The 21,359-nt window shown below is 27.1% G+C and overlaps 2 protein-coding genes and 1 long non-coding RNA gene across 8 annotated transcripts in view; 1 reads left to right on the forward strand and 2 right to left on the reverse strand.

Annotated features, from left to right (window-relative positions):
• The window catches only part of LOC107455934 (TATA box-binding protein-associated factor RNA polymerase I subunit B), a 32,493-nt gene extending 26,495 nt beyond the window's left edge, over positions 1–5,998 (reverse strand). For 3 of the 6 annotated variants that reach the window (XM_071179547.1, XM_071179548.1, XM_071179544.1), the window contains exons 1-3: positions 5,811–5,919; positions 3,511–3,595; positions 1,835–2,029 (exon numbers count right to left, since the gene is read on the reverse strand). In XM_071179547.1, the coding sequence (XP_071035648.1) occupies positions 1,835–2,029; positions 3,511–3,595; positions 5,811–5,878 (348 nt within the window). In that variant the 5' untranslated portion in view covers positions 5,879–5,919. Of the gene's footprint in view, positions 1–1,834; positions 2,030–3,510; positions 3,596–4,229; positions 4,250–5,309 lie in introns of those variants that run through there. The other 3 variants (XM_016073663.4, XM_071179546.1, XM_071179545.1) reach the window with 3 other exon arrangements.
• A 52-nt stretch (positions 5,999–6,050) lies between these two features.
• LOC107455935 (COP9 signalosome subunit 6) lies at positions 6,051–19,926 on the forward strand. The gene is made up of 10 exons (XM_016073667.3): positions 6,051–6,197; positions 8,084–8,238; positions 8,333–8,464; positions 9,228–9,316; positions 12,040–12,102; positions 13,214–13,261; positions 15,039–15,153; positions 17,044–17,237; positions 17,733–17,801; positions 19,770–19,926. Exons 2-10 carry the CDS (start codon positions 8,088–8,090, stop codon positions 19,839–19,841), a joined length of 933 nt encoding a protein of 310 aa, XP_015929153.1. The 5' UTR covers positions 6,051–6,197; positions 8,084–8,087; the 3' UTR covers positions 19,842–19,926.
• LOC139425350 (uncharacterized) overlaps positions 18,730–21,359 on the reverse strand; it is a 74,004-nt gene continuing 71,374 nt past the window's right edge. Inside the window, exon 3 of the long non-coding RNA XR_011636560.1 lies at positions 18,730–18,865. This is a non-coding gene — a long non-coding RNA (uncharacterized lncRNA). The remainder of the gene's footprint in view (positions 18,866–21,359) is intronic.

Raw genomic sequence — 21,359 nt, forward strand, 5'->3', positions numbered from 1 at the left:
AAAAACAATTTCCCTAAAATAATTAAGTTGAATTAAAATGCATGTCTGCTATATATAATAAAAACACTTCAAATTACCACCATAGTTATTAATCTTAACACTCTCCTTTCTTTTTCAAATAAAGCAAAAACTCTAAGTTTTCTTGATTTTTGATGAAATTATGTAGAGTTCAGTAAAATATATTTCAGACGAAGTGAAACCTAATTTTGATAGCCAGGAACATAAACTTTTTAATTTAATAATACCGGGAAAAAATTTTCAGTGTTAATTTTTTTAAATACTGTCACGATACATTTACACAAGAGCATTTTTTATTTCTAAAACAATATTTACAAAAGTTTTTTTAGAGCTATACCTACTTTACCCCATTCTGGCATTAAATGGATAAATGAAAACATGTTTTTTTTTTTAATGCATTACCGTAAGGAAACAATCAAACAAAATAGATAAGTTAAATTTCATATTTAATCTTGATGAGTCCAATGTAAGTAAAATGCATATAAAATTTTCAGTAAAATTAATTTAATGGTGTGGTTATAGAAGTTTCTTTAAAAAAAAAAAAACCTGGTTACCCCACCCGATCCTAACTTTAAAAATTCCATTCCATAAAAAATTTGTGATTCGTGGAAGTATGCGAACTATTGTTCTTGAGATATGCGGAATTATGCGATATTCATGGAACAACCTCGTGATCTGCGTCCAGTTTCTAGGCCTGAAAAAAATTATACGAAAACCCGGAAATCCGGGGTACAACTGGAATACAATCACTCCTGGTTCAGATAAAATGCTTTTTTTTCTTTCCATCTACTGTTAGCACGGTACCATTCTGAAACTTATGCAAGCTTATAAAAGTAATCAAGGAAAAAAATAATTCTTCGGCTTAGGTAAATAATGGAACAAATATTCAAATAAAGTCAGTAGTTTAATGGGGAATTTCATAACTACATTAAATTATCAAAAATCAAGTTAAAGATATTCAAGCACTAAAAAACTGACTTCAATAAACTCAAAGCANTAAAAATTCTTACTAACTACAATACTAACTAAAAAGTATCTAATCTCCTTGTCAGAAACAAAATTTCGAAAGGCAAAAAAATCATTCCTTTCTTTAGTTTCTCCCCTTCCCGCTTACAATCGTAGATTTTAGGATAATTTTTGTGCTCTTGATGTTTTTCTTCAAAACAAACTTTCGTTACAACATAACATTTGACAAGAAAACACTTTTAAAAAAGATGGGAAACAAAGGGCTCTCTCAGTTTAGCTTAGAAGATATAGAAATTAATAACTTTAAGTTAGATTTTTTTACTGTTTTACACTTTTAAAACTTACTATCAGTTAAGCTGAAACTGACAAAAAACAATTAGCATTCTATTTCAAAATTTATTTAACATAAATTAAGCAAAAAAAAAAGAAGAAAAAAAGAAAAGGAAAAAAAAGAGAAAGCGAAATTTTCCCATAAGTTAAAACCAGGCAATTTAGACAAAGTAAGATGATTAAAGCAAATTAACATTATCTGCATCTGATGAAATACCGTGTGTCAAATTTTCAAGTAGAAAAAAATTATAAAGAATTTTAAACGCTAGACTGTTTATAATTAACTGCCTAAAAAAATCAAGGAAAAAAAATTATGTTCTCTTTAATTTAAAGTATTAATCAAAATTTTCATGAAAATACTAATTGCACCTTAAAAAAGTATTCAAACATTTAATAAATAAAAGAAAAACAATACATTAAATTCACATTAAAATATTTTTGAGAAACACAGCGAATTTCTTCAAGTCTTTTAAGCTTTGGCGAATTTAAGAGATATTTATTTAATACTTTATTGATTTACCTTTATTTTTACAGAGCAACCTAACTTTATAAGTGCCGACACTTGCTTGAATAAAATCAGACTAAACGCCTCAGAATACAACCAAGGAGCTAATGGCGTTTTTTTCTCCTTTTTCTTCGCCTTCTTAGAAACAGGTGATGACAATAATGCTCTTTTACTCTGAATTCCTTCTCCAGCATCTTCATCTATGCTTCCCTATTTCAATGCATAGAAAAATAATGAGATCTTACATAGTTATCAGAGATGCATTTACTTAAAATTAACTTGAAAATCTATAACCTCCATATAAAATGTTTCTTATTATCCTGCAATTTTGTGGCTGTTGGTTATTCCAACTATTTGGAATAACCAACTAATCTTAATTGCATACAAAAAGCTTGTGAACAGTCAAAACAGTTAAGTAATAACCAATTTTTGGGTAAAACTTTCATAAAAATTGATCAAAATTTGTAGTTTACTATGTTAATACATAACAATAAAACCCTGAATTTTTTTTAAATGCTAGAACGCTCTGCTCATCAACTCCCAATTGATTCACAATCAGGTTGTTTCACATTTAATCACCTTTTTATCCTTAAAAATCAATATTTTCCACAAAAACAAAGAATATTTTAGAAATATAATATATAGTTAAATAAATAATCCCAAGATACTGAAGCGGTAGGCAGTCTCTTATGACTTCAGTACCATTTATGCCAAGGTCATAAAAATTTGACAAAAAAGTTAAGAAACAATTAAGTCACTTATCCTAAAAATTTCAATTACTATGTTCAAAAGAGATATTTAAAATATTAATTTTATCACTAGTTCAGTTATGGTAAAAATAATATGAATTTGGTAAAATTTGGGATTTCATACACAGGGTGCATTGCCAAATTTTTCAAATCTCTTGCAAAATGCAGCAGGGTTGCACACGGGAGACAAAAATTCTTACCACTGAATCCAGCTCAGTATACGCAAGTATTTCATCAAACATGTAAAACAAATGGTGTTTTCACACACTACAGACCATCGGTACGCCGAAATAGATTGGGGTCGAATTAATTGTGAAAACGTTGAATAGGAACAATGTCTTTTTTTGCATATTTTGTGGCGAAAATCAACAAGAAAAATGAAAGAAAATTATCAAATTTCGGAAAAGGAAAAAATTAAGCACTTTTTAAAAACACCCATGGAAAAAAGGGCTTTTAAAAAACGAAAATAAGCATCTTTAAGCACTTTTTAAAAACGCTACGTCGCACCCTGATACAGGAAAATAGGCACCCCCCCTTCTTTGAAAAGAAAAAAAATTATATAAATTTGCACTGACCCTGGTTAGTTCTATTTAAGTAGGATTAATAACCTTAAAGTGGTCAAATTAAAAGCCTCTTTTTATAAATAAAATGTATAATAATACACAATGCTTAAGCAATAAACTAATAATAAAGATACTAAAACAATCAAATTTATCTTTGACATTTGAATATAGTATTGATATTTTTAAGTTAACTGAACAGATTTAAAACATGCATAATATTTTGTTTTAAAACACACAAATTTGAAATAATGAAAATTTGATTAAGTATAACAAAGCTTAATAGCAAATATTAAAAAAAAAATAGATAATTAAAATTTTTTTTTTTGTATGATTCACATTTTAAAAAGTGCAATGAGCAGTATTAATTCAGATTACATACTTTGATTTGCTCACTACATTCTTGACAATATGCAATTCCATCTTGAACATAAGATTCAGAACTTCCACAAATATTGCAGATCATCCTAAAAAATAAAATAAACATAAAAATATGAATAAAATTAACAGATTTATAAGTAACTTGAACTTTTTACACACAGGGGTGATTGTGAGCCCAACTTAAAAATCCAAAAAATTTCTTGAGTAAAATCATTAATGACGCATTTCAAAAAATTAATGTCTTTATAAATCTAAATCGTTGACGGTTTCAAAACATGAAATTCTAAATAAATTATATGCAGCATAATTTCAATTAATAATTATGTATAAGTTTACTTTTACCTCTAATCACATTTATTATTCCACCAGGAAAAATATTTACAAATGATAAATTCTACAATGATAAATTGTAGATGATGTGATCGATGGTTTGTCGAAACTCCTGGATCTTGGATTTCTGGAAACTTTCAGATGGCGGTTATCAAAAAATCTGGATTTTTTTACGGAGCACAATCATCTCTGTACACAGAAGAAAAAAAAATAAATAACTGAAATTAAAGTTCCTGAGATTTCAGGAGTAAAATAAGAGAAATATAAAAGGTTATTGTGATTTTACTTAGCACATGCTAAATCTCAAGAAAACAATTTATAAACATTGCTATTAAGAGATTTTTTTAAATTTTAACATATTATTATTTTTGAACAAACTCTAATACTCACCTCATTTAATTTTCTGCATACATATTATTAAGTTTCCTTACAAATTTTTTTAGCTCATAGAACACTATTGTTTAAATAAACATTTCCATGCTACAGTCAACATGTGTAAAATAAGTATAAATGTTAAGTTAAGCCTTTAAAATGATAACTATGTTACGATGTGATACATTTCCACAAGATATGATACACTTCCATATATTTAACTGTTTATACCTATATTAAGTGCTGCTTTCTTTTTTTTTTTAGTAGTACTGAAAACCAGCCAAACTTGGCAATTATTTTGTTGTAGGTATCAAAACTGAAACTTTCCCTTTAAAATAGGTAAGAATAGATTTTCACAATTAATATTTTTTAAAACTTGTTCTAAAATTTAAAATTATTAATTAGAAGTTTTTATTAATTAGAACTTAATTATCAAAAGAGAAATGATTACAAGAAATTAAAGCTCTTACGCAACTGCTTGATTAATTCTAAAATACGTCTGTTCCCTGATTCAACTATAATATTTGGAATGATTTTTGTCAAGCAACAGCTTTCATAACTGAGTTCAAAAGAACTATTTCTGACCAATCACAAAGTAGATACAATTCATTTAATTACAGTGGTGGACAAAATATTTATAAGGATAGAAAGATAAAAACTTGGTAAAATGTTTAATTCCCTTTTTGACTATTTTAAAAAAATAACATGCAAGTTGTATAATTTACTACTAATTTCTAACTAAGATTCAAATTCAATTAAATTAAATTATTCATCAACATTTATAAAATAATTTTGGGACGAAATTTCAAAACTATTATACTAACTACGCCAGAAGTCGCTACAAATTAGTGGTATACTTCTAAAAACAAATTGACTATCAATATTTGATTAATTAAAATTTCAATTATGCTATCTAATTAAAGTTCTAAAACAACTGCTGTTAAATCAGACTTACAATTTCAAAACAGGTTAAATCTTTTTTGGTGCATAAATGTTTGTTACGTATTTACTAAAAATATTAATTATGAACTGATCCTAAGAATTCTTGCTTAATTTCCCTTTTTCACCGATCAGTGAAATTTATTTTTATTCACTTACTTTTTTTAAAGGTAACTTTTTCCATATAATAACACTGTTGTGAGGCTTATAAAAATGCAACCAATAAAAAAGAAGACCAAGAAAGCCAATTATATCATAGGATCACGGAAGCAGCCTTAATGATTGATTAACATTTAGTATAATACCACATTTGAACAAATATTTTCATATTGAAAGAAGGTAACTCCATTAACTTGGTCAATGGATCTGAGATATTTAAGCACACTCAAAGGACTCTGTTAGATATAGTAAACAATCCCGAATCCAAAAGTTTGCCAGAGCTTAATAATACCAGATTTGCCATGTGCGAAAATTAGATGGGGGGAAAAGTGCCTGACAAATCAGTTCCAAAGTTTATTAGCGGGGGCTCCTTTTACTTTCGACCATTTGAAAATAAATCAAGAACCAACTTCAAAACAATAAACATAAACAAACGTTGTGATAACTCGAAGGCAATTTTAATGATAGCGAAAAATATTTATCAGAAATGCTTTCACCAACCATCTATTATAACTTAAATGCGATATGTAATCACTGATTTTACAATCAGTAATTAGAAAAAAAGTCATCAAAAACAGAAATAGAGATATTTACTTTTCATACTACTATTACTAGATGGAGATATTCAAATTATCGTGCCATAAGAAATAAAAAGTAAACAAGCAATTACTTAATGGTTGCAGTTAATTTAAATGTAGGAACAGGATGAAATTTTTGCTTTGTGCGGGTTTTGTCTTAACTGTAAATATTTTCGAATGTTGCTTGATTCCTTTACTAACACAAAACTAGACAGTCAAAAGCTTTTCATACAATAAATCTAAGTATCTAAATTCTGTGATAGTGGAATTTCAGCTATTTTAAAGTTATACTTTGAAATTATTCTGCCGGGTAAGTAAGGTTGATTCACTGTTATTTCAACTCTCTGCAAAAAAATTTGCACAACCATTTTGATATAAATTTGACTCTTAGTCTGATAAAAGGGCATGATCAGTTTTTAATTGCACTTCCAGCAATTGACACTCGTTCTGTTATGATGAGATCGCTGCCAGAATGGTTAACTGATACATGCTTTTAGTTTGGTACTTAAAAGCATTAAGTTAAATGAACTAATTACTACTTTTATTGTCGAATAATGAGAAATTTATCGAACTTATTGCTATACTTTCTGATACCGCATATTTGTTGTATTTAATCAAAAGATGCCAAGTTTTTTTTGTTTTTGTATTATCATTTCTAAAGTATATTTTGTTCGCAACGAATACTTTAAGGCAGGATTTCCTAGCTTAAACAAATAAGAATGTGATTATTATAAGGTAATCAGAAATGCTAAAGATTTTTAGCATCAAAAATATAAACTTTAATTAATGCATAATCATTGCAAAAAGAAAATTTATAGACAAGGTTGGTGTAAAATAGCTTCAGATAATTTTTATAAATTTCTATTGTCACAAGCATGAGAACCCTTTAGCAAAAGATTTTCTTCTATTTCAGCAAGTATGAAAATGACTTCAAAATTTATATTCTTTGTATCATAAATATAAAGAAATGTATGTTTAAAAAAAACTATAATTATCCTTTTTGGAACATTTGCCTTATCAGTGTTTGTGACAAAAGTTTTACCAGCAATCAAGTTGTGGTAGGACTCAAACAATGAAAAATCTATGTGTATATCGCAGAATTGGGCAAACTTGAAGTATAAAATTCAAAGTCATATCTAGAAAAGCCATTTGTGCTGGTAAAATTTGTCTCATGTGCAAAAACTACTCAGTTTGACTTGAAGAGTTTAGTTTGCATGGCACAAATCCTGGTTAAAAAAAACCATCTTCTTGTGCAGAAGTTCTTCAAAATCTCTTGTGTTTCACTTTAAAAAAAAATTTCAATTTTAACTGTGCTTGCTATTTTGTTAATAAAATATAAACATCTTACAGGTTATTTTATTACACAAACCCTAGCCTTCAAGAAATATTTTATTTGTGAATGAAAAGAAAAAGAATTTTTATGGTCTTAAGTTAAGAAAAAATCATATAAATACGCACACTGCTGATTGATAATTTTATGCATTAGCAAAAAATCTAAATTGGTATTTTTGGTAAGTCGGGTACAAGTAAAGTCAAGTATTTTTTTAAATTTTATTTATATATAGTTAAAAGAGACATGAAATAAAAATAGTTGAATTTACTTGCATATGGCTAACCGGAAAGTACCTCTAATTTTTGTAAGCTAGCAAATTGTAAGCCTTATTTAAGTCAATAATGTATATAATTTTGAATTAATTATTTTGACTTATTTTTTTTGTTTTAAATTTTTTTATGTTGACTAGGATGCTGTTAAAAAAGATTTTTATTATCCTGAACTTTCAGAGTCTTTTTTTTTTTAATATCTTCCTTGGGATTCCTGTCCTCATGACTTCACAACTAAATGTATAACAATTTAAATAACTTAATATTTACTAAGTCTGTAATAATATTAGTTGGTTTTTCATTGTATAGTACATTTTGTAACACTGCACAGAATATTAAATAGATTTTTTTAAAATGCTTTTACAGAATTTGCTTATTTTACTTTCCAGTATTTAATAGGTTTTTTTTTTAAATGAGTTTCTTCAGCTATATTGCTGAATGCTCATTTAGCTCATTCTAGCATATATGTATCACAATAAATGTAGAATTTCGAGTAGAAAGTTTTATTTTTGAAATCTTCAGATTAGCTTTTGTTAAATGTATTGACTTAGTAGCCTAAAACAAGTAATAAATAAATATATTGTTAATTTTTAGAATTATGTCTATGGAGGTTGATGAAGTTGCAAAAAATGTTTTGGCAGCATCTGGCACAACTGGAAGTGTCTCGGTTTCTTTGCACCCCCTGGTTATTATGAATGTTTCAGAACATTGGACTCGTGTTAAAGCTCAAGAAGGGGCTGCACAACAAGGTTTGGACCATTTCAAATATTTAGATTAGATTGAGTATATTTAATTTTTATAATTAATTTATTATTAAATAATTATTTTAATTAATTTTTATAGTTATTGGAGCACTGATTGGGAAGCAAAAAGGAAGAAACCTTGAAATAGAGAATTCCTTTGAGTTGGTCTTTGATAAAATTGAAGGAGATGTTATAATTGATAAGGATTACTATACAACAAAAGAACAACAATGTAATTCATTTTCTTTACTGAAACATAACTTAAGTGATTTGTAATCAAAGATATCCTTATTGGTATCTTAACCAAAACAGACTCTTATGTTTTAGTGACAAGTGAAAGTGACAGTCACGTTTTCATCTGTCTTAAACTTGGTGGCTATATATCTAAATTAATTAGCATTTTAAATTTAGTACAAATTTCTTTTACAGAAGTTTTAATCTGTAAATGTTTGTTTTTTACCCTCTTTTTTTAAAATTATTGTTCTTTAAATCTATATTTTTAATGATTTTTAGTTTTTATGACAATTAGTTTACTTTAGATTTTTTTTTTTTTAAAGGCGAAGTTATTAGGTTAATTTATAAAGCCCAACTGCTATACTAATTTTACTTCTGTTTAATACATAAAATATTTTGTTCTTTTATTTATTTGTAAAATGGCTTTCCTATTGTATATTTTTTTTGACAAAGAAGCCCAAATCTTGTTTTGAACAATTAATTTACGTTATTTTAATAAAAAGATTTTGAAGAAATATATAATTATCACTTAATTCACCCTTAAAGTTTTTTTTTCTTTCAAAAGTTGTTTTCATCAAGCACAAACATGTTATTTAAAAGTTACCTTTGAACTATACCATTTTGAGAGGAAAGTAATTTTGGTAAGCAAGTAAATTTTTTAAAAATTTATCTATTGTAATTGTGAGCTAAAATACTGAAATAGCAATATCTTATTTGAATAATTTTTTAAGTAAAAGTTAATATTCTTGTTTCTTTTCTAGTCAAACAAGTATTCAGTGACCTAGATTTTCTTGGTTGGTATACAACAGGAGATTCAGTAAATGAATCTGACATAAAGGTTCACAAACAGGTATTTGACTTAAACAATTTTTTGTTTAACTTTATAGTTTAAAATTATTAAAAGTTAAAATTATTAGTATTTAAAGTTTAATGGGTTATTTCAATATAAATAAAAAGGAAGATCTTTATAATGCAATTCTTCGTAAACCACATTAACTTTATAGTCTCTGAAACAAACAGATCGAAATTGATAAATTTGTTTATGATGCTCTTAATAGTTTCAATTTTTTTGTATATAGTAAATATGTAAGTTTAATAGTAAATATGTAAGTTTAATGTGCATTTTTCTGTTTTAAAGTATTTGTATTTAACAATTTTGAAATACTATATTGATTCCAAAATACTATATTGATTATGGTTCAATTTAATATTTTAAAATGGCATATTATTTATATTATCATGTCTAGTAGGCAAGTTTAATGATCTGTATCGTAAAAAATTTTACATATTACAAAGCCTCATGAATCAAGGTTTTTCAATATAAAGATTTTCTGATGTATATTGATTGTTAAATTTTAAAAATATGAAAGGATATACAATAAATTTTCAGAAAAAAATGGTTAGCTTTCCTGGGCCGTGTGTCAACAATCATCAGGCCTCAGATTGTGCACACGTGATATATAATAAGTTAATCAATATTTTTACTTCTTTGAAATTGTATTCATTTTATTTAGGAAATATCATATTTTGGTTTAGTTTAGAGTTGAAATATATGGTCTAGGAAATTATCTTGATGTATATTATTGATGGCAACCTTAAAGCCAATGAAGTAGGATTGTGTATATATTATTGCAGAGAAAGTTGCATTATTAATTTTTCTGTTTCTTACTAAATTCTTGTTAAAGTAAATCTTGTTAAGCCCTGCTTTGTTAAAATTGGTCTGTTAATTTTTTAGCAATATTTATGGTATTTTTTGATGATATGACAGCCTCATGCAATAATGTCTGTTTTCCCTACAGCCCTGATGCTCATTATATCAAGCTTCAACTGCATTTTTATAAATTAATTAAATAGTTTATCATCTTCCATATTTTGAAATAGTGCCTTTTTTCTGTGTTTTGTAATCTTGTGATTTCTTTACCAATATATTTGAATTATTTTTTGTTTCCTTAGTTTTTTATGGTTACAGAAAATTTGTATAATTTATTATATTTAAGTTTTCTTATAAGTTTTATTTTGATGTTTTAAGATTCATAGACTTGAATAAGTGTTACAAGAAAAATGCATTATGTTAGGTAACTTTTGCTCTAAAAATAGCAAAATATAGAAGTATTAAATTAAATAGTAATAGTATTAAATTTAAATAGTGCTATAAACATTATTTATGTATGTGTTACCGGTAATTTATAAAATACTCGCATTCTATGGAGCACTTAGGCAACTTATGAAAAATCTGCAATTTATTATACAGTTTACTTTGACATTCTATAGAATACTCTTAAAGGAAAATTATGAAAAAAAAGATAATGATGTGGTTATTTTTTAAAGACTTTTATTCCCCAAGAATACCAATGATATTTTGAGCAAAAAATTTGAAACTGCAATTTAAAAGGCCAATTTTATGTGTTTCTGACAGAGTGTGAAATACCAACATTCTAAGGTATATTTAGTAATTTTAAAAAATACCTGTTAAATTTCATGCTTTGTAATTTAGTATTCTATTGAATGCTTAGGCAATTTTTGAAATGTAAGCTGTTAGGATGTTATGTTTTTACCTAAAGTGAGTGTATAGCAGGGAAAATTTTCCCTACTCTAATTTCCCTCCCTTTTTTTTCCCTGCAGAAATTTCCCTACAATAATTATGAGTTCCTTAAAAAAAATTTCAAGATGTGATTTTTTAAGTCTTAAGGAATTAATATTGCTTGTGGATTACATATTTTTAGATTTCTGTAAATTGTTATATTTATACAAGAAATCCTTTAAAAAAAAGCAGCTTCTCTCTACATTTAATTTTTGTGTAATATCCTTACTAAATTTTTATAAAACTGAAAAATAAAAATTTGTTTTCATGCTAATAAGATAAATGGTATATTGATGAAAATGTTAATAAGTATTTTCTCTTGTGTTAGTTTAATTTAGGGCGTGAAATTTCAGTTCTGAAGATACTAACCACACTAAAATTTTTGTTTGCCACTATTTTGCATTCATGAAAAATGCAAACGAATTTTTAGCAGATGAAGTATGAAGGTGACTGAAATCATAAAAAAAAGTAGAAACTTTATTGAAACAGATTTTTTGCAATAAAATATAAATTGAAATGAGGTAGTCTTAAGGTTCTAATGTTGCTAACAGCATTGGTTTTGGCGATGAAACGTGAGTGACTCTTTATTCTTTGTTCTAAATAGAAGAAAAATGCTAAAGCTTGTTTTCAAAACACTTTTATGTGCCTTTTCATTAGGGCATGATTATCTAAGTGAATATAGTTATATATACCCCAATGGTAAACTGGTGGGTGGAAATTTCGTGCGTGGTAAAGTCATATAAATAAACTGAAAAAATAATTTTCTATCATGTTCTTTATCATTGAACTAACAATTTATATATTTAGTTAAACTTATATACATGCCATTTCATTTTGTAACTTTCAACACGGTTCATCTCTTTAGTGAATGATTAATTGTGAATTTTTTATAGATTTTGTATTTGCACAAAATATAGTCATACACAGAATACTTATGTGTAGATTGTTTTGCTTATTAGGTCGTTTATGTTTACCTTTCATTTCATTTATAGATCTGTGAAATAAATGAAAGTCCAGTGTTTTTAAAGTTAAATCCTGTAGGAAGGCACACTGAAGTAAGTATTTCAATTTTTAAAGTTAACCAAAAGTAATTTTTAGATATTTTTTAATGAATCTAAAGCTTAATTATCTAGTTGTTATTACATTTCGTATTTTTCAATTGCTTATTCTTTGTCTAACTGTTAAAAAGACTGGATGCATGCCTTATGACCATGAGATTTTGTTTGTGTGAAACTAAATTTTTGTAATCAAATTCATTTATAGTAAAATTAAATTTTTTTTTTACAGTCAACATATTTTTCACACTAATTATAAATCTCAGCATATATTTATGGAGCCCTTCACACTCGCATGCCACAGGTTCTGGGTTCGATCCTCGGACCGGGCAAGGTTGACTCAGTCTTTCATCCCTTCAGTGGATCAATAAAATGAGTATCAAGCATGCTCGGGGACTAAACACTGGGGGTTTTGCGTTCGGCTGACCACCTGAGCAGAACATCTGCTCCTGCACCCCAGAGCCCAAGGTCAAGAAAACTGAGATGGGCACAGTAGGCTTTGGCTCTCTATGGGCTGTTGTGCCACTGAGTTTAGTTTATATATTTATGGAGAAACATTCTAGGGTGCATGTGCTGTTGAATTATGTGCATATCAAAAATTTTGAAAGTTTATTGCAGTGTTTATTTAATATTTAATTGTTTCGATTATTAGATACTTTTTTTAAAATTTTAATTCTACTTACTACAGGGCAGAACCTTTTGTATAGATTTTTGTTGACTAGTTTTCGAAATAAAATAGCTAAGTTCAAAGCTCTCAAAGATTTTAAAATGTTCATGAATAGAATTTTTAATGATCAGAACATTTTATCGTAGAAACCTGCAGTATGTTTAATCTAATAGTATACAGCAGTTTTTAAGTTGAGATATGCCTTTTTGAGTATGCTTTTTTGATATTATCTGTTACAACTCAAATAGATTATTTAAGGCTTATAAATAATTTATTCTAGCAAAAAATCTAAGGAGGTATGCTATTTTGTATAGCTTCATTATCTAGCATTAAAAAAAATCATATAGAACAATATTGATTCCGTAGTTTCTGAATAAATGGTTATCTACTGTGTTGTGATTTTTAAAATTCTAATTTACTGACTATTTTCTTTTATTTTTACAGTTGCCTGTTGTAATGTATGAATCTGTTATTGATCTTGTTAATGGAGAGGTAAATTATCTTTTTTGTTGTAATATTTTTATTAAAATATTTTTTTATGTTAAAATATTACTGTAGGTATCCATACAAATGTTCTGTAAGCATTCGGTGAAAGTAAACAAAGAACTTTCATTCATTAAATTCTTGCTATTTTGCAAATTATAAATAGTTATTGTTTTGCAAACGTAGATTGCAATAAAAAAAGGGAACCTAATTTCGTCAAACGTCTTATTAGATATAAATACCTTAATTATGAAAGAACGATAATTTATAGCAGATTAAATTTCCATTGTGATGCAGTTTTTATAATCGCAGCATTTGTGATTGTATTGAAATAGAAGTTGACTTTTTTTCATTGAAAATTTCTGCAATATGAATTGAAAATTTCTTGAATCCTAACTTGAGTAAATCCTAAGTTACTCAAGTTGAGAAAAAGGGAAGAATCGCACTGCTGAGTGACTGTGCAATTCTCTACTCTCTGTCGCTTCTTCCAAATGTAAATTGTTTTGCAGGGTTCTCTAAAATTGTTCTCTAAAATGTTCACAGTTTTGAGTTTTTTTAAAATTTTATTTAATTTTTTTTTTTTAGGTTTACTGCATACTTTTTTTGTTTTAATAATGGCTTAAACAGTTGGGAAGCATTTAAGTTTTAGATAGAATATATATAGCAAAGTTATTAAAACTGATTAAAAGTTACTTCTTATTTAAAGTTTATATTTTTTTATAAAAAGTTTTCTTCTTTTTGTTTTAATGCTAATGCTGCTATGTTTAAATTGAAAATCAAGTGAGTTTTAAACAGTTAAATAATATTAAACTTGACATTAATTTTACTCCGCTTAAAAAACAAATCTTCAGCATCACTGACTGTTAGCAATATATTTTTTTCTTCAAGATAGTGATAAAAACAATAACAGCATGAAATGATCTGCCTGGAATTAGTAAAATTAATTTAATTAAGAAGTTTTCCACTATGGTACCATGGAAATATAGTTAATTGTTACTTATTACTTACCAGATATCATATTAAAAAGAAGTTATAAATCACCAAACAAAAATACAAATTTTTTCTCAGTTAAAAACCTTTTATCGAAAAGGATGAAATGTTTATTTATCAATGCACCATAGTTAATGGGGTAATTTGTTTCTTTTTTTTTATGCTTTTTATAACATAATATTTTGCTTTTAAAGTTGTTACATAACATCATTGTTATTTAGTTGTTTAATTACACCTTATTTGATAGGAAATATTTGTTATACATATTGTCATTCTTTGTGAAAAACTTCAACAGTATGCACTTGAAAAAATTAATGCTTTTGCACCTATCTGCCTTATGATAAAATAAAATGCTTTGATTTTTTTTCATGAATTTTTTAAAATTTTTTTATGAATACAAAATATTTTGTTAATGTTTATATAATGTTTTGTTTATATAATGTTTTGTTTATATAAGCACTTTACTGTCTTAACAAATTGAGTCTGAGTACAATCTAGCCGCTGCATATTTTTTAACAGCTACAACTATTGCCAAACTTATTGACTTCCCCGATTAGTCCTGTGTTGATAGTTTACAAAATCTGGAGATCTGCATGATCAATTGGCAAAGTGTTAAGCTTATATTCACTTAAGGCTAAATAATACTTAATGATTTTTAATTAAATAGTTTTTTCAGTTTTTGAATTCATACTGTCTAAGTTCAGTAAATTCATACTGTCTTTGAATTCATACTGTCTTTTTTCAGTTTTTGAATTCATACTGTCTTCTTTATATTGTCTAAAAATTTTTTTTTCAGGCTACCATGCTTTTTGTTGAATTGTCTTATACACTTGCTACAGAAGAGGCTGAGCGTATTGGCTTGGATCACATGGCTAGAATGTCCACAAATGAGTCTGGTGAAAGTTCATTAGGTAAGAAGTATAGAAAAGAAAGCATAGAAGCTTACGCTATAAGTGCACAACCTTTTTCAGAAGAGGGCTACAGGAAAACGGAAAACAATTATTCTTTGCAAGCCACAATGAAATCTGTTTTTATATCTATTGACAATTCATAAATTGTTCTTAAGTGCTATAAAAGGAACAGTTTGACTAAAAATTAAGAGAAAAAGTTGAGCATATCATAAATAATACTGGAGAGCAAATTTTTTGCTGTATTTGCACAAATACTTGATCTTGCCCTTTTCAGGTGTTGGAATTTCAAATCTGAAATTTGTTTTGCTTTTAGTGGGCAAATTTATTTAAAATGACATTTTTAGTCTATTTTTTGTTTAAATGTACAAGTTTAAAAATGTTATATATATATATATATGTAACAGGAGATCGCCTGCATGTTACTTCCAACTTCAAGGGGAGTTACGATTCATCAGGATTAAAATTACATTGGAACCCATCCCCCAAAATGTTGTATGTGGCTGAAGGTGCTTCCCTATTAAGCACACGAAAAAACAGTCCATAATAGCGAAGCTCCCCAAGCTATACACTACAACATTTTTGGGCTTGGGTTCCTATGCAATTTTAATCCTGATGATGTGCCCTAACTCATCCAGGGATTTTTCGCAAAATTCAAGTGAATCCCTATTATATATGAGGTTTTTAAACTTCGATGAAAATTGAATGAAAATATAATTTTAAAAAATTAAAATAACAGTAGCTTGGTAACAGTAGAGTGAAATCTATTGCAGATTTGAAGTTTGGGATGTGAAAATATCTAAGATCTGTTAAAAAATCTCTTGCAACGAAAAACAAAAATTTGTTTCTTAGTATGCATATAATTCTTTTTAATTAAAAAGAAATGTTTCAAGTTTTGATTTTTTTAATAAAAATTGCAGATTTTTTATTTTCTCTTTCAAAAAAATTTTTTAAATAATTTTTACTGATCATAAAATACTTTAATTTTAAATGAACTCTCAAATTGCATTTTGTGAAGGCTGGTTTTTGAAGGCTCTGTCATCACACCGAATAAAACTTTTTTTGTGAATAATTTACAATTTTCATAACTGCTGTGAGTTTGCAACACAGTTATTTAGGACTGATCAGTCATGTTACTCTCAGCTTTGTATCTGCTAATTCTGAAGGTGAAGCTAAAAGTCAATGTAAAAAAAGAGCCACAGTTTTGTAAAAATGATAAGCTTTACGGTCCAGTTTTTTAACATGTGAAAAGTTTCTCCAGTACTGTATTATCTGGGCTCAGAAAATTTGCAAAAATTTAGATTATTTATTAAACTTGATAATTTTCATCTAGGTGAAAAAAATCTTGCCTAATTTGCAGTTTTTAAAAATGTTGAGAAATTTTTAATATATTTAAGTTAATTGTCCTTCCTAAAGCCTAGGTAATTCTCTATGGCAGTATAATATATATAGTTTAAAATTATAGATTTGCCTCACTTAAACTGCGTTTTTTATTTGTTTATTTATGTTTTTGGTAAATGCCATTAAAAATACTGTAAGTATGTTGCGATGAAAGGAAAAAAAAAAAAAAATTGCGGTGTCAAAACATGGACTATTTTGTCATAAAGATATTTTTTCCTCTGACTCTTACATTTTGGAATTTTATTTTTGCAGTTTCAATTCTTTTTTCCCAAGTTTAATAAAATTAGTTAGAAAACAGTAATAAAATTTCTTATGCTGGTTATATAAATTTTTTTATGCTAATTAATTTCAGATTGTAAATCCTCACCTTGCTGTGTTATTTTAATATAATAGTCTTTCTTTTAGTATAAGTCTAGCCACAGTTATTTCTAATTAGTTTTAAATTTTTTTTTCTATATTAAACCTTCAATGTATTTATTTTATTGTTTTCAGTTGCTGAACAATTGCAAGCTCAACACAGTGCCATTAAAATGTTGCACAGTAGAGTACATTTAATTTTAGATTATGTAAGAGCTGTAAAGGATGGTAGAGCAGCTCCTAATCATGAGATATTAAGAGAAGCATATAGTTTATGTCATAGATTACCTGTTGTTTCATCAGATTTTTTTAAAGAAGAATATTTTAATGTAAGTATTAGAATGTTTTTAAACTTTTTCAAAATAATGAAATTAACATTCATTTCGGAATTATTATTGGTATGTTTATTTCATTAGTAAGGAACGGAACACTTATTTTACTTGAAATATTAAAATTTATATTTAATCTAAACTTTCTTATTAATTTTTTAAAACTTTTTTTTTATATAACATAATTTCGATTTTATCTAAATAAAATCAATAGATAATGATAAATTTGTACATGGAGCAAATATGTTTTTGATAGGGAAATAATCTTTAATATTTCATGTTTATTTGAATGAAGCAAAAGTCTTTTAATCTTTAAAGCTTGATCTTACATGAATAATAGTTGCTTTGGTTCAACGATTATGTTTATTAATAGTTCCTTTTTTTGTCAGTGTGAAAGATAATAAAGTTTATTTGCTAACAATTTTGAATTAACTTGTTATAAGTTCTTATTTTTTATTACTTATACGTTTATCAATTTTTTTTACTTATTTTTAGCAATGCAATGATGTTGGGCTTATGACTTACCTTGGAACACTTACAAAGGGGTGTAACACTATTAACCAGGTAATTTTATATGTTTTTATGTTTAGAAACTTGTTGATATTTACTCTTATAATGCATTATTACTCTACTAGACAATAAAATTGCTATATCAAAAAGGAATACAAGTAACAAAATATTTCTTGAACTGGGACTGTATTCTATATTATTATGGAATAACCAAGAGATGTAATTTAGAAACTTGTATACTTAAAAACTTGTTGATATTTACTCTTAAAATGCATTATTACACTATCAGGCATTCAAATTGTTACATCAAAAAATAATATAAATAACAAAATATGTATTGAACATGGACATCTATATTATTATGGAATAAACAAGTGAAGTAATTTAGACATAAAGATTTAGAAAAATCAGTATATAGAACACTCACTGCCAATGGCATTAACTACATTTACGCACTTGTAAAAGGAATCAAACAGAGATTGCATGCTATTTTTTGGGATCATGGTCCATGAAATTTTAACAATGCAGAAGGGCAGTAGAGAATGATAACTTGCCAATTGTTCAGCGACTATTGACCACGTATTTTCAATTGGTGAAAAACCAAAAGAATAAGCTGATCTAGGAAACACTAAAATATATTCTGTATCAAGGAAAATCAGGAGAATACGGGTAGATTGTGGATGTGCATTGTCCTGCTGAAATATTGGAGAAAATTCAAAGATAAATCATGGCCATGGCTCTTAGCATGCTAAAAATATAATAGTTACTGTTCCAGGCACTGGTATATTTAGAGTGGTAATCAATGTTATGTTTTATTATTGATTCAATAGAAACTTAAATCTATATAAAATACCTGATAATTATGCAGTCAATTGTTTAAATGCAGGCAATTCAAACTAATTAAGCTATTTTTAAAATGGTATTTCGTAACTGCTTTAAATATTGTGGGAATCTGTTAATTCCAGGTTAGTAGTAGGCTATCCAGGTAGTAGGTATAGGTATAGGTAGTAGGCCAGGTTAGTAGTAGTAGGCGTAGTAGGCTATCTTCCTTGATTAAAGGTAGACTGGTGGTAAGCACGTCTCCTTCTTACACAAGGCATTTCAAAAACTTTTCTTACCTAAGACAATATATAAATACAAATAGGGTGAGAAAACTACTGTAAAATTTTTGTTTTTATATGCATTATAGCCAGGGTGCATAGCATTTTTAAAAAGTGCTTAAAGATGCTTATTTTTGATGTACGTTTTTTAAAAGCCCTTAAAGGTGCTTTTTTTATTCGGGGTTTGTAAAAAAGTGCTTAATTATCTATCTTTTAAGAGATTTTTTCTTTGCCGTAAATTTTGTCCTAACTTACAAAAAATGCATGATTTTCACAATTTTCTCTGTAATATTTGTCAGAAACTGGTTATTTTATCACGAATATGTAGAGTTTTTGAAAATGTTTTTGAATTTTATTGATTTTATGTTTATAAATTAAGAACTTTAAATGATAGAAATTTTTATTTTTTATTGCTGTACAGATCCTAATTATGAATTTTTTTTTTGGAAAGTGATTAAAAATATTTTTTGAGTGATTAAAAAGTACTTAAAAGTTGCTTATTTTTTGTTGAAAAATCTGACTACACACCCTGATAGCTGTTGCTACTACTGTCTGTTTGAGATGAATGTACTGAAAATCTAATAGTAGTAGTCTGGTTATTGATTAAGGGTAGACATGTTGTGGTAAGCATGTCTTCTTCTTACACAAGGCATTACAAAAACTTTTCTTACCTGAGACAATATTTAAATGCAAATGGGGTGAGAAAACTACTGTAAAATTTTTGCTTTTATATGCATTATAGCTGTTGCTACTGCTGTCTGTTCGAGATGAATGTGCTGAAAATTTAATAGTTTGCCTATTATGTTTTATCTGCCATGCAAATTTTATATGTGTTGTGGGCACATTAATAGTGTAGCAATTTTAATTGGCAGTAGTATATAAACTGAGTAGTATATTAACTGATTCTTTTTTTCTATTTCAGTTTGTTAACAAATTTAACATTTTGTACGACAGACAAGGCATGGGTAGAAGAATGAAAGGATTTTTTTTCTAACTTAGCAAGACTGTAAAATTGTATTGTCCATGTAAATTTTCTAGCGTCAAGAGAAACATTTTGTAAATAAACATTCTCTGCAGTGCTTTTGTTTTGATATTCGTTCCTCCTTTTTTTAAAAAAAAAGCTGATTTGCTGTTAATTTATAATCTTTAATAAAAAAATAGTTTCAAAACAATATTTGTATCTTCTTTTTTTTAAAATAATTTTTTAAATGCAAAAGTATAAATTTATGTGCTTGAAAATTATTTTAAACTTGTCTAAAAGTAACATTTAAAAGTCAGAATCAGTTAGGGGAAATTCAAATGCTTTTGATTTAAGTTAGTTTAAAAATTTCACAGGGAAAATCGGTTTACCAGTGAAAATTTGGTTTAATGATATGTTTAGTACAAATATATCGATGCCATAAGTAAATATATCAAATGCACTATTTTAATGTTTTTTTTAACTTTTTTTAGTATAAAAATATTTGATGTAAAATAAGTACTTATTTCACCTTTTTATTATAGAAGATTTACTGTTATTTTAGCTCTTTCCAAATTTAGAAAGCAGAATTTAGTTTAAAAATGTTTGTAGTACAAAAAGAGCCTTAAACTTCTAATTTCATTAAACTGGCAAAAACTGGAACCATGTCTATGTTTTGAACCTTTTCTGCCATTAAAGTATTTACTGCAAAAGTATCATATAAAGTAGCAAGTTATTTACTGTAATAATGTTTAATATTATCTAAAAAAATTTATTTCCTTTTTGTTGAATTTTGTGTTTAAGCACCTAAATAAAACTATGTAATAGACAATATTGTAACCCTAAAAACATTTTGTTTAACAGAAGTTAGTGTTTCTCTTGGGTTTTGTATTTGAAAAATACAGTATAACCTCAATCAATCGTCTCTCAAAAGACCATGCATTACAGACGATAGATACAGGAAAATGGTGAAAGCCGGTCAGTTTTAAATATCAAGTAACACATGAAGTAGATATTTCAATTTTTCAGTGATTTCGTTTTCTTCTGAAACATTTTGCTACAATATTGTTTCCATGACTGAGCAAATTGAAACAATAAAAAGATAAAATGTTTTTTCAACATTGTATGCAAACAACGCAATATAGAGTGATGGGAAATATGGCATAATAATAATTAAAATATTAGCTGCTTGTAACAAAAAAACTGTGCCAATCGGGAAAGAGATTCAAAAGATCTCAAGGAAAGTTAAATTTGTAACCATCTGTTTCAAAAGTGGAAGTTTGTATTTTTGATATTGGGTCCGAACTACGTGACGCCAGAAATTGGCGATTGTTTACAAATCACCCTATAAGAATTTGAAAACTAGGGAGGGAAAAAACACAATCCAAATCGATGTTATCGTTTTCAAGCTATTGGCGAACATACAGACTTTCATCTATATGTAAAAGCGAAAGTCTGTACGTATGTTCCTTGGTGGCTCCTTAATTCTGGTTGCCAAGGTATGTCCGATTATAAACAGAGAATGGAGTGACCGATTTGGATGTGTTTATTTTT

The sequence above is a fragment of the Parasteatoda tepidariorum genome, chromosome 4, assembly GCF_043381705.1.
Source record: "Parasteatoda tepidariorum isolate YZ-2023 chromosome 4, CAS_Ptep_4.0, whole genome shotgun sequence".
In the NCBI taxonomy this organism is placed as follows: domain Eukaryota; kingdom Metazoa; phylum Arthropoda; class Arachnida; order Araneae; family Theridiidae; genus Parasteatoda; species Parasteatoda tepidariorum.